The sequence below is a fragment of the Oryza brachyantha genome, chromosome 12 (genome assembly GCF_000231095.2).
Source record: "Oryza brachyantha chromosome 12, ObraRS2, whole genome shotgun sequence".
In the NCBI taxonomy this organism is placed as follows: Eukaryota; Viridiplantae; Streptophyta; class Magnoliopsida; order Poales; family Poaceae; genus Oryza; species Oryza brachyantha.
The window spans coordinates 1,279,640-1,292,718 of NC_023174.2; the positions used below are offsets into that span (position 1 = coordinate 1,279,640).

Genomic DNA, 13,079 nt, shown 5'->3' on the forward strand with positions numbered 1-13,079 from the left:
TTGACACAAGCTAGTCAAGTCAGAGCTGTGTTGGTTCCATTTTCGGGCACCAGTGGCTGTCATAATTCATAAATAAACTAAGACAAGATGGAATTCATTAGCTGTAAGCATGGTAATAAACTAGCATTAGTGAAAGCGATTTGACTTAGATCTGAGCATTGTATATGCATGACGAGGTGCCGATGCACGTTGCGGCCCATGGAGTTTGTGCATCTCTGAACTACGAAATTCTATGTCTTTCTGCTTGTTCGTATGCTTGGCCTAAATTTAAAATTTCAGCCTTGAATTTAAAATTAATTATAAGATTTTTATTGTAGTTTATTTTTCAATCTTTATTAGATAGCTAAGAATACGTATATAAAAATTTTATTTATAAATTATTTTTCGTTTGCAAATATATCTAAGCTTCAGCTTAAAGAAAGCCGATGCTTCTTAGTTCACAGTTCCACACCACTAATCTGGACCAGGATTGGTTAGCAAAGATGTTTATATCATACTAGCAGTTGTGCAGTGTCCAATGCTGGATGAGCTGAGCAGCCACTAAGAAAAGGTTTGGTAGTCTTGTCAGTTAAATTTCAAAAAAAATGAGCTTTCAGTCAATCCTTAGTTTGATGATCTGTACCGCTGGCTTTGTAAACAAGTCATCCACTGTTTTGTAATGCATGATAAAAAAAGAGGTTTCTTGAGGAAGAGCATTTCTCGGCCGTCAGCCAGCGGAGAAGTTCCATGTAGTTCCAGGCTTGGGACACCTCACACATTTCAGTGAGTCAATGCATCATCAGTCAAGACAAATACACATGAAAAATGTGAGGTGAGGGTTATCAACGATACTGCATTGCTAGCCACCTCAAGAATATCAGTTATCTAAAAATAATTACATAACTGCGAAATGGCTATAAGCAATAACATTGGAACAATAGTTACACAACTTGATCTCTATAGGATCTGATACGTCTGAACTATCTGACAATACCCCTACTCATTGAGTAGTCACGCTCTTTGCCAGATTCCTCGGTTGATCAACATCAAACCCTCGAAGAACTGTGAGATGGTATGCGAGCAACTGCAGCCACAAACAACACACTCAATAAATAAATTGCCATAAAAATGAAGCACCGCAAATTTGATGAAACTGAACAGTTCATAGCATGGTCAAACCTGTAGTGGAATTATGTTAATAACTGGCTGGAGACAGTCAGCAACCTCTGGAACTTCAATAACCCTGCAAGATCCACTAGGACAAACTGCAGATGTGTCTCCCTTCGAGCACATCACTATCAGGCGCCCCTTGCGAGAAAGGAGCTGCTGAATCACTGACTGTTGCTTGCTGCAAGAGGTGAAATAGTTCAGAGAAGCTTCTTGAGAAATGGAAAATGAACATGCCCTGCCCTGTCCTAAGCGCTTACCTGAAGCACGCATCACGTGTTGCGATCACAATGATAGGAAGGTTTTCATCCACTAGTGCAAGTGGTCCATGCTTCATTTCACCAGCAAGCATGCCTTCACTGTGCATCAGTGCAACCTCCTTAACTTTCAGAGCACCCTCTAAGGCAGTGGCATAGTTATAACCTCTGCCAAACATGAGGAGTGACTCTGAATCGATCAAGGAAGAGGCAAGTTCCTTCATCTCAGAATCAAGTTTTAGAACTTCACTGACGTTGCCTGTGTAGTAAAGCAGACACATTTAGAAAATGTCATTCTAAATCTACTATTTACTAGACTATATAATGCACAGCTGAATGCTGATCCAACGCAACATACTTGGAAGACTGGAAAGACCACTGATGATTGTTTGACGTCTAGCTTGGGTGGATATTTGATCAGATCCAACAGCCAAGGCCAACATCACCATCACTACTATTTGACTTGTATATGCCTGCAAGATAGGAGATACTGTTAGGAATCAAGATGACCAAATAAGGGGTTGTAACATGAGAATATACAGAAATATACCTTCGTACTAGCAACACCGATCTCACAACCAGCATTGATGTGAACTCCGCAATGTGTTCTTCTTGACAATGTGCTTCCTACTGTGTTTGTTATGCCAACACAAAGTGCTCCATTTTCTAGTGCATAATCAAGAGCAAGGAGGGTATCTGCTGTCTCCCCTGACTGGCTAACGAAAACTGCAGTGTCTTCTCTGTAAATAGGACCTTGTCTGTCCAGCAAGTCACTTGCAACCTCCATAGTCACAGGAATACCTATTGTCCAAATAATGCAAGGAATACAGACTTATGTTAAAAGACAGGTAGCAAAATACATATTATCACTGTCTCACGAATGATGATGTCCACAATTTCTACGTAAGCATTAAGGAGATGAAGTTGAATTAATCGAGTTAACATACCGGTTAGTTCCTCCACAATAGGTCTTGCAGCTAAGGCTGCATTGTAGCTTGTACCACAGCCAATGAAAACTACCCTTCTACTGCGCCTAATAGTTTTGAGGTACTCCTTTTCCTTTAATCCTCCTAAAAGAACTCCACTATCCTTCAATCTACCCCTCATAGTTGTTGTTAATGAATGTGGCTGTTCATGGATTTCCTTCTGCATGAAGTGGTCATAACTTCCTTTCTTTATTTGCTCAACTTCCATCTCAAGGACAGACAATGCTCTTTGTACAGATGCTGGCTTTTCTTTGTCATGGCCAAACTTAAGGATAGACACACTGCCATCCTGCAATGGCCAAATTGTTAGAACTTGCAATAGGCATCAAGTGTAAGACCAAGGACAGTCGAAGAAACAGGATAACTGCTCGACATAGCATGTCTCCATATTATTTGGAGTAAACGAAAAAGGTAGTGACATGAAAAAAGTACAATTGTCAAATGAGCAGGAAAGGATGGTACTGATGATAATTAAATAACTTTAGGTCTAGAAAAGAGATATTACCCCCATTAGATCTCTGATTGTAAAAATAAAAGCAGAATGGAACAGGAAATGCAGGTGAAGTAACAGACAAAGCTGAACCATACCTTAATATGAACAATTTCATTATCTTCAATAACCAAATAGTTCTTGGTATGCTCTACAATAGCACATAAATCACTGGAGAAGAATAGTTCTTTGGGTTTCCCATTTGCTGTCAGAGTTTTGACATCATGAAATGGTTTCCCACTGTTATGATCACTTAATTCCTGAAAGCAGAGACAACAGTAACAAATGACTTTGATAAAAAAAAGTAATAAAATGACATAAAGTGTTCCAACTCAACTTTAGTGGAATCATGGTAGCCATATGATTGTGCCAAAAAGATTACACAAAAGGCAACTTAATCAAACTAACTTCGATATACAGAGTTGTGTAATCTTCAAGCAAATTACTGCATAGTTCATCAAGTTTGCATTGCATGGCAAAAAACATGTGGTAGTTAACTAGACCCAGTAGTTCCTAGTAACGTTGAGTATTTGAGTGTTGACCTTATCACAAGTTCCCTTCCAAAAGAAAACAACATGGTAAAAATGGTACTTGTACCCTATAAAGCCTATTGACAAGCCTGTAGTTGTAAGAAAGATGCACTTTATGTTTTCTATTCTGCTGCTTTTCCCTGATAAAAGTTTGAGGCAGATGGTAATAAGAATGTTATTTAGTGCCGAGACACTAAATAACAGAAAGGCTTGAACAGCAAAAGATGTAGGTCAAAAGTATAATGTATATAACTCTCGCATATAATAAATTCACTGTTTTACTATGCTCAATTAGAACTTATTCAATGGTCTGAAACAAATAAGGATGCACTTACATTAACACCAAGTATCAATGTGCTGCCTCGTTTACATGCAATCAGTTCATTGGGGTAGTGTGGGCTTTTAAAGATAAGTGCGTAGGCTCCTTCAAGCTGCCTCATGACTTCCATAACAACTTGGCTAAATGTGACATCACCTGAGAAAATAATTAAAAGTTGCCTTAACTAGAACAATTACAGTATGACAAACATCTCTAGAATCTGGTTAACAATTTTCCATTTTGTAATTCCACTATCAGTAGGAACTATCCTCCACTGTTAAGAGTAATGTATTATATTACCATAATAGAAAGTTCTGAGTGCGAAAAGCATAACAGATAATTATTACGTCATCCTAGTTCTTAGGTGGAAAAAATAGTTTTCATTTATTTCAACATAGACCATAGGATAATGCCTGCCAAAGAAATAGTAATATAACCAGAAAACAAAAGGTTCATGAAAAGATCAGGCAGTATAGTACAACTTTTCTGTTATTAGTTGTTTTATGACAATAATATAACATCTTAAAGAATATGTATACCTTCTTCATCATGGGCCTTATCAAAAACAAACTTTGCTAACTTAGGGATGACTTCTGTATCGGTATCAGACTCAAAGGTAAACCCATGCCGAATTAGTGTCTCTTTCAGAACCTGGGCAGATACAACAGAAAAACAAAGTTATCATAGAAATTTCCCTGATTACATGGTTATCATATGATGCCATATTAATTTGAGATGGTAACATGGGGTTGCACATGATACATGAATTCAAGTTTTACATGGTTCGCTGATTCATAAATGTCTATTAAACTTATTATCTTTCAAAATGTGAATTCAGTATATTGTCATTTGCCACTTCTATAAGATAAGATTTTTTTTGCATTATGGCAAAAAAAATCTAGCAAAATGAGATAGGACTTACTGATATCCTAGTTGCTAGATAATCTACTTCTATTTTCAATTAGAAGCATATGAACCTTGAAGAAGCAGATTCTTTTTTAATAAAAAATAGTGACGCGGAGAAGGAGATTGGAGACAGCCCATGTGGAGAACCATGTTGGCCACTAGCATAAATCCACCACATAGTTGCAACAACGCATGTGCACTCCCCAGCTGTAAAGATAATGTGGGAAAAATAATATACAAGAATTTTATGAGAAGAACAAAGTAAAATAAAAACCTCATAGTTTGTGATGATGCCATTGTGGACGACCAAGAACTCATCGCCTGCGCCAGAAGATTGGGGGTGGCTGTTCCTTGGGGCAGGCACACCGTGCGTGGCCCATCTGGTGTGGGCAATTCCAGCATGCACATTGAAGGCAGTGTCCAGGTTCACATCCTTCTCATCAACCTCTGAAAAGTAGACAAATTTCCAACATAACGGGAGTAAGTTTTAGCTTCTGTGCTTAAATTAAAGACGCGTGTACCACAAGAGTAACAGAATTGTAGCAGGAACTTGCATACACTATGAATCAGCAAGGAACTTCAACTCTTCTCGTGCTAAATTACATAAACTGCAGGTAAATAGCATAAAACCCAAAGATTTAGACTTGATCCGAATGGATCAAATTCTACTGCCTTTTTTCGAGGAGATCCAGAATTTTGGGAGTAAAGCTATGCCAATCTCAAAAAGGAAAACTGTGAGTAAAGAATTTCCCTCCCAAGGATCACCAACTCCAAAACCGCTACACGACATGAACATATTCCCCAAAATGTGATATCAATCCCGGTCAAAATCCAAGCTTTTTACCAAGTGAGACAGCAGGCCAAACCACAGAACACATAAAAACCGTGCCTTTCCACCAGAAACCGTCATAAGAACCCAAAATTCAATTGAGTTACAGCACAGTCAGGACTCAGGACCGAAGAGCACTCACCGGAGTAGACGGATCGCACGAGGTTCTCGATCTTGCCCTCCTGGCGGAACACCAGCGGGGCAGCCCCGGCGTACGCCGGCGCCGCCGCAGAAGAGCCACAGGCCGATGTAACGTCAGCATCTAGGGCGATGCCGGAGGAGTCGTAGCCGCGGTACTCGAGGCGGCGGAGGCCATTGAAGAGGACCTCGAGGATGTAGCGGCGCTCCCGCGACACATTGTAGTTGAGGTAGGCGAAGATCCCGCACATCCTGCCGCGCGGGGATTCTAGAAGCTTTGCGAGGGCTCTGGGTTCGGAGAGAGGAAGCGCGCGAGAGAAGAGGACGCGGTTACGACGAGGCGGCGGCGGCGGGAGAGTCGCCGGCCGGAAGAAGAGAAGGGGCAAGACCGCGTCTCGTATTCTCGACTCCAAATCCAAATTTTCTCTTTTTTTTATATAGCGATGGAATACAAGTTGTTGGTTTACCATTGACTGGCCTGTGGCAGTAGCCGCAGGATTTGGATCGGACGGATGCTATAGCGTACCGCTATTTATGACACCATCGTGTCATGCGATAAACATAGTTGGATACTCCTATCTATCAGCGTCTCTAAACAGAAAAAATATTCACCGTTGATTTTTCTATAACTATTCATCTTGTTCAAAATATTTATATAACTATTAATTATTTTTATATCATTTTATTTATGGTTAAATATACTTTTATGCACATATATAGATTTACATATTTAAAAAAAATTAAATAAGACGAATAGTTAAATGTGTATAAAAAAGTTAACAGCATTAAACATTTATTTGATGGAGAGAGTATATCTTACATTTACACGTTGTTGTTGTTGTCACTCATCACTCGCTGTCGTATTCCTATGATACATATGTTCGTATATATTTGTACAACATTTGTCTAATGTAGCGAGACTTTCTTTAATAAAATGTACAATTTTAAAATTTATCTTTAGAAAAACTCCCAAAACATGTTTTCAAAATTTGCACATGCCAACTGAAATAACGTAGCAAAGGTTAGTCAAGTCGGCGGGACATACATGGCTAAAATACTGCTATGTTAAAACCATGATGGTTTATTTTGAAAAATAAATACTCCTTTCGTAACAGAAAGACTCCATTTTTAACTATATCTTTGTCAAACAGACTTTATTTTTAAATTAATTATTGTATTGGAGTTTGAAAAAGGGTGCGACAAATTTGTTGGAGTTTAAGAAAATGATTAATACACTAGGGTTTAAGAAAAATGAAATATATTTATGTCTTTGGTTGTCTATTGATATGAGTGAGACGGGAAAAATGAAGTTTTTGAGATAGTATTAGAAAGATTTATTTAACAGAAAAAATTTCTCTCTTGCCTCATGGGTACTAGTACCATAGTAAAATTCGAGACTGATTGATTGATTGAATCAGAAAAACCACAATTAACAATCTTGGTGACTCAGTTCAGCTCAAAAATTATTATTGCAATTGAAACAGTAAGAAACTGGTCAACCGGGAGGTTTTTTTCTTTGGTGAATTGGTGAAGCCCGTGACGATTTTATAGAATCGGACCAGTTTATAATTTATCATATAATAGTATGTTACCGTACTATATTTATTTTTTATATTACAAACGTCATGTAATAACAGATGTATTGATTTATTTATTTTATCAATTTGTGATGGTTCTATATTAAAAGTAATTTAAATTAAATATAATATTAATAAATAAAAATCAGTGATTTGTGAAACCAACTGTCAAGGGGCGTTAGTATCAACACGAAAAACAAAGTAATAGGTTAGTCTATAATTAATTAATTATTAATTATTTAAAATAGATTAATATGATTTTTAAAACAACTTTACTATAGAAACTTTTAAAAAATTCACCATTTAGCTATTTAAAAAGCGTGCGTGTGAAAAGGATGGAATATGGGTTAGGGAAGAAGGGGACGAACACAGCCTAGGTAATGATAGGTAATGATGTACTGTACGTAAATACTTAAGCCATGGTAATTAAAGAATATATATTTATACATAGTAATCGTGAATGAAAGCCGGCCGGCCACGTCAAGTTGGAGAAACCAGGCCAAAGTCAAAGTGTCAAACTAGAAGTAGAAATTGCATGGCAATCTCTCAATCCGGTCAGCTAAGAGCAGCTAGCTGGTCTTCTTTCTCCTCTCTCCCTCTACATCACTGTCCAGTTTCCACGAAAGAAACAACTGCTCCATGTTTCTGGTCCTTTTCTCTCCACTCTCCTTCCTTCCTGTGTACTAATGACCAAGTCACCAAGATAAGTTGCACATGACGAGGTTATATGTTTAATCAAGAATATTCACATGCTCAATTCACGTATCACTGTCTTCGTTGGTATGTTTTGATCATAACTAAATTACTAAATTTATTTACAGATCAATAAATATATTTTATATAAGTTTTCAGATTAATTAGTATCTTATGAATAGGAAAGAGCCAAATCATCTTATACAGTATAATGGAAGTTTTTTTCTCAACACTAGCATACTACGAGTTGTAAAACACACACATATATGAGCACAATAGGTCGATTTCCTATGCTCTCTACCGGTGTAGAATTAATCTAAACCATTAATTAAAAAGAATATTTTAGCACTTTGTTAATTAGTTGATTAGTAGTATTTTGTAATTTAAATTTTTTTGACAAACAAAAAAGTGATATATACATGACATTTGGCAGCCCAGCAGAAGAGAAGAATGTTTGGTCCGTTTGTGCATCCACGACAGCCCAGAAGCCCAAATAACCTAGGTTTTCTAGGCTCATAATAAAAAAAAACAATAATAGCCCTCTAAATCTGCGATGGGATGGGGAGTAGTTGTACCACCCGAAGCAGCAGACAGACTTTGAGCACATTTTACAACAGTCACAAATATCATCATGGAAGAACATTTTGCGAGAGAGATGCAAAGTGTACACTGAACATATATCTGTCCAGTCCTCAGCTCTTACTATATATATCTGTCCACACATATCAATTCTAACATTTGTCTATGCTAGCTGCTCCTAACCTTTTGGCCTGTTCTCCCTCCATCTCTAACGCCCGCCTCCAACACAAGACAAGTACGCTCCTGCCGACGGCAACAACAACGCATTTGTTATCAAAAACGAGAACTGGGCATCGATCTCACCTATGCCACACGCATATATATACTGGCATATGCAGCCAGACAAGACATTTTTTTTGCTCACCACCTCATCCCAGCCTCCATGAGAGTAGCAGCCAGGAGCAGGAGGACATGATGCCATGAATCATGATCATGGCGTCGTCGCAGGAACCACCGCAGCTGCAGCCCAAGCCCAAGCCCAAGAGGCTCTACCAAGTCTGGAAGGGAAATAACGTACGTATTACGTACCTCTTCTATCTTTCTTGCTCCATGGATTCACCCTTCAACAGACATGAGACTTCTTCAATTTCATAAGAGACATGTCGACTGATTTTTTTTTGAATAAGAAGGTAGAAGAGGCTCTACCTTGTTTCCATTTCAATAAAATGGGGTGGTGTTACAAGTTGTACAGAAGGGGGAGGGTGGGGGATGTATAGGGAAAAAGGAGTTTTCAGCTTCTTTCAGGTACATAAATAAAGTAACAAAAATTTAAAGATAGAAAAAAGCTTGCAAATTTTAGAGGTGCTGAACAGTTCATTGGATCATCATCCTTCTGGTTAAGTTGTTTCGACTGATTTTCCTTCGTTTTTTGCAGATATTCTTGTGCGGTGGACGCCTTATCTTCGGCCCCGATGCAGCCTCCCTTCTGCTCTCCATATTCCTCATCCTCGGCCCAACCATCATCTTCTGCTACCAGATGCAGTCCACAATTCACCGCTCTCAACAACACATGCATCGAGCTGCACAGTTCATTGTCATTTCCACTATACCAATTTCACCTCAAATGCAGGACCTCTTCTTCCTCTTCATGACATCAGCCAGGGACCCAGGGATAGTGCCCAGGAACAAAGAGCACCACCTGAAGCAGATGGATTTCTTGGCTCAACCACACCATCAATGGAGTGGAGCAGCGGGAGAACTCCAAGGATGAGGTTCCATCGTGCAAAGGATGTCACTGTCAATGGCTTCACGGTGAAGGTGAAGTTCTGTGAAACCTGCCAAAGGTACCGCCCGCCAAGATCCTCACATTGCTCCACCTGCAACAACTGTGTTGAAAAGTTTGATCACCACTGCCCATGGGTCGGCCAGTGCATTGGACTTGTAAGTAAACATTCGACCATGCAGTAATTAGTTTAGTCTCAGCATGTAATGCAATGTCCAGTCCTGATACTTTTATTAGTCATCTGGTAGAGCATAACCAAGCTATATGCAATGAATTTCTATTAAAGATAGCTTTATGGAATGAATGACTTACTTTCAAGTTTCAATAAGACGCTGGTATGTGCTGATAAAGTAGTTCCCTGCCAACGGTTGATAGGCAGCCGAATTCCCTTCAGTCATCTAAAGCATTTGACTATTTATAAGTCATTCATAAAACTATGAGGTTTGCTCTGGTCCAATAAAAAATATCTTGAGGTACCGGTACCTTGAGGAACCAAATCATTTTTCACCATTGGATCTAGCTGAGTATGATGTGTGCTCTTAGATCCAACGATCAGAAACGATTTGGTACCTCGAGGTATTTTTTGTTACTTTTTATTTGACTGTAAAATTGCTCTAAAACTATAGAGCTTGTTGACTTGAATGAGATATTGTAACTTTACTTTTAGCTTACAGAACTCCTAAACCATCTAAGTTGAATTACACCAGGCTTAATGGCAGCTTTCCTTTTTGTTACAAAATCACCAAGAATGAGTTGATAACTTGTTCCTCTATTTGACTAGATGTACATATAAGGTTAGGTAGCTATGAGAACAGAACAACGAAAGTTTCAGAGCAAGACCTAAACTATACCTAACATACACTTTTTAGGCATCAGGCACATATTTCTATTAGAATTTCACAATTAATGTAGTGAATATAAGGTGAAGGAATAACTTATACTTCATATGAAGGAGCAGATTAACCGAGAACTAACAATCCTCTAAATTCTATAGTTCAGCAACCCACAAATCTCTTATACAGAAATGCATGATCAATTGGTCAGCTCTCTTCAGCCGAACCGGCAAAAAAAAAAAAAAAAATAAAAATTGTTGTGTACTTGGATGGTTTCCACTTTCCTACCATCTTATCAAAAATCATGATATTTTCTCTTTATCTCTTGCAGAGGAACTACCGCTACTTCTTTCTGTTCGTAGCAACATCGACTTTCCTGTGCATATTCATTTTCATCTTTTCATGGATCAACGTATACTATGAAAGTGGAGACAATGGTGGATCCGTCTGGAAGGCTTTGCGCAAGGAAACATACTCGTTTGTGCTAATTATATATACTTTCCTTGTTGTATGGTTTGTTGGTGGCCTCACAATATTTCATCTTTATCTGATCAGTACTAATCAGGTGAATTTACTTCCTTCTTTAGATATTCTAGAAACTTGCTAAAGTTACTGGTTTTCTTTTACCAGAATTCACTAAATGCATTTTAATGAGTATAGTACAAAGTCTAAGAGTTTGATATAGTTCTGATGACTTCACGATGTTTGTTTAATGAATGTCTAACTGAAGATCCAATTGCAAATACTGCAGACAACATACGAAAACTTCAGATACCATTATGACAAGAAGGACAACCCCTACCGAAAGAGCATTGCAGCAAACTTTGTAGAAGTGTTCTTCACGAAGATTCCTCCATCGCAGAGTAACTTCCGTTCATGGATAGGTGAGGGTGCAATGGAAGCTGGATTTTATACACCATATATTGCACTAGATTTGACTAGCCCAAGGGAAAAGATTGATGTAGAGATGGGAAACAAGTACTCGTTGGAGGTATGCAGATTCCAACAGTACTTCAGAACATAGACTATGGTTGCTTTGAAGATAATCCAGATGACAGGAACCAGAATGAAGACAATAGGATTTCACCTTTTTCTTCAACTTGGGCACAACAAACCAATGAAGGTGCTGGAACATCTGGAATAGCTACTGGAGAATACAAGAATGAAATAAGCAATGATGATGGTGAGGAAATAATTAGTTCAAATACAAGTTCAGCACAAACATCACAAGAAGCTAATGCAGCATCTGAGGCTGAAAGCGATGAGAATGATGCTGGAAAAGTTAATATCTCAGATGGAAGTTATGCCAAAAATGTGGGGGATGTGAGCTAATAGCTCTGTATTACTCATCAAAATCGAGAATTTGTTCATAGATGTAACCTTTAAGAATTGACACTATTCTTCCATTAGAAATGAGATGAGAGCCAACGACTGTACACCTCAGACAGAATTTATAGGAATGTATGAAATTACATCTATAAGACCATGTTCCACTGTTCAGACTTTCCTGCATTATATGTTTCTACAGCACGCTTACCATGAAGTGGACATATATCTACTATTGGGGAAATAGTAGAGCTTCTTACAACAAACTATCTAAACTTTCCAGATGAACTGAAATTGGAACTTGGAAGCAAAGCTACTGCTTGCAAGCAAAGTTCAATGGAAAATAAATAGGTAAAAGACGGTACCAAAATGGTGTACATTTTTGCAGAAAGGAAACTATCACGCCTGATAGACATCTGGAAGCTGAAGTCCTACACTGGCAGCAGATTTGTTCAATATCTTCTTCATTTCATCTGATCGGTCCACTGCTATATTATACGAGAGCAGGTCCTGGATAATCAAACATGATTACAGAATTAGTATAGGCACAGTGCATAAAAAGCTAGTGGAAACATGTCAATATTGCAACAATGTTAAATTATTGGTCTGTGCAAACTAGGTGTGATGTACTGGGGGAAGTGGGGATCAGAAATGAAGCAATTGCGAGATCATATACTAAAACACATTGAATGAAATTCAATTCATCAGGCTAATTAGAGCAATGATTTGGGACAAAAAAAATATGTAAGGAAGCCAATAGGAAGGGGAAATAAGACATCCTAGCAATTTCATCGAACATATTGCCTGCAAAGGAGTGCAAAAAAAACAGGAAAAGAGTATGCGCAACCTTGTGGTGGTGGACGTTGGTGAGGAGGCATGCGTAATCCCTGGCGAGACGCATCCTCGCTATTGCGTCGCCCTCCGTGCCTGTGGGACGGCAGAACTCAGAGGCGACGAACTCGCGGAAGTGCCTCTTGGAGTTGGAGTCACCTCCTCCGATGTGCTTGTGCACCGCCTTGAGCACACAGCGGTACACGGACGCCGCGGCCACCATCTGTGGTCTGTGCGGTTGGAGCGGCGAGAGGTTGGGTTTGCCAGAAGCCGGGAGTTCCGCCGTCGAGCGAGACGGGAGGAAGGTAGCAACGAACGATGTCAATCTGGCCTGCGTATTTTTGAGAAAATTGGATATTTTGATCGTAAATATGGCCTTGTTTCTACTCTATAGCATCGACTTTGTTAAAATGTGCG

General features: G+C 38.8%; 2 protein-coding genes and 1 pseudogene across 2 annotated transcripts; 1 reads left to right on the forward strand and 2 right to left on the reverse strand.

Moving 5' to 3' along the window:
- Positions 1–635: 635 nt before the first annotated feature.
- LOC102717572 (glutamine--fructose-6-phosphate aminotransferase [isomerizing] 2-like) lies at positions 636–6,013 on the reverse strand. The gene is made up of 11 exons (XM_006663725.3): positions 5,606–6,013; positions 4,909–5,081; positions 4,268–4,379; positions 3,745–3,884; positions 2,978–3,139; positions 2,351–2,678; positions 1,954–2,204; positions 1,762–1,876; positions 1,407–1,662; positions 1,159–1,327; positions 636–1,063 (listed from the first exon to the last, which is right to left on the reverse strand). Exons 1-11 carry the CDS (start codon positions 5,850–5,852, stop codon positions 980–982), a joined length of 2,037 nt encoding a protein of 678 aa, XP_006663788.1. The 5' UTR covers positions 5,853–6,013; the 3' UTR covers positions 636–979.
- A 2,863-nt stretch (positions 6,014–8,876) lies between these two features.
- On the forward strand, positions 8,877–11,837 carry LOC102714973 (annotated as a pseudogene).
- Positions 11,838–11,927: 90 nt separating this feature from the next.
- LOC102715258 lies at positions 11,928–12,905 on the reverse strand. Its single transcript, XM_006664245.3, has 2 exons — positions 12,679–12,905; positions 11,928–12,341 (listed from the first exon to the last, which is right to left on the reverse strand). Exons 1-2 carry the CDS (start codon positions 12,883–12,885, stop codon positions 12,231–12,233), a joined length of 318 nt encoding a protein of 105 aa, XP_006664308.2. The 5' UTR covers positions 12,886–12,905; the 3' UTR covers positions 11,928–12,230.
- Between the last annotated feature and the right edge of the window lie 174 nt (positions 12,906–13,079).

What these genes read in the sequence shown, in the direction of transcription:
- LOC102717572 (XM_006663725.3), bottom strand. Translation starts at nt 5,852, where the DNA reads ATGTGCGGGATCTTCGCCTACCTCAACTACAATGTGTCGCGGGAGCGC. An exon ending in CGTGCGATCCGTCTACTCCG is followed by an intron (nt 5,082 to 5,605) that starts GTGAGTGCTCTT and finishes TCTACTTTTCAG; the next exon opens with AGGTTGATGAGAAGGATGTG. An exon ending in TGGTCTTTCCAGTCTTCCAA is followed by an intron (nt 1,663 to 1,761) that starts GTATGTTGCGTT and finishes TTTACTACACAG; the next exon opens with GCAACGTCAGTGAAGTTCTA.
- LOC102715258 (XM_006664245.3), bottom strand. Translation starts at nt 12,885, where the DNA reads ATGGTGGCCGCGGCGTCCGTGTACCGCTGTGTGCTCAAGGCGGTGCAC. An exon ending in CCAACGTCCACCACCACAAG is followed by an intron (nt 12,342 to 12,678) that starts GTTGCGCATACT and finishes TTGATTATCCAG; the next exon opens with GACCTGCTCTCGTATAATAT.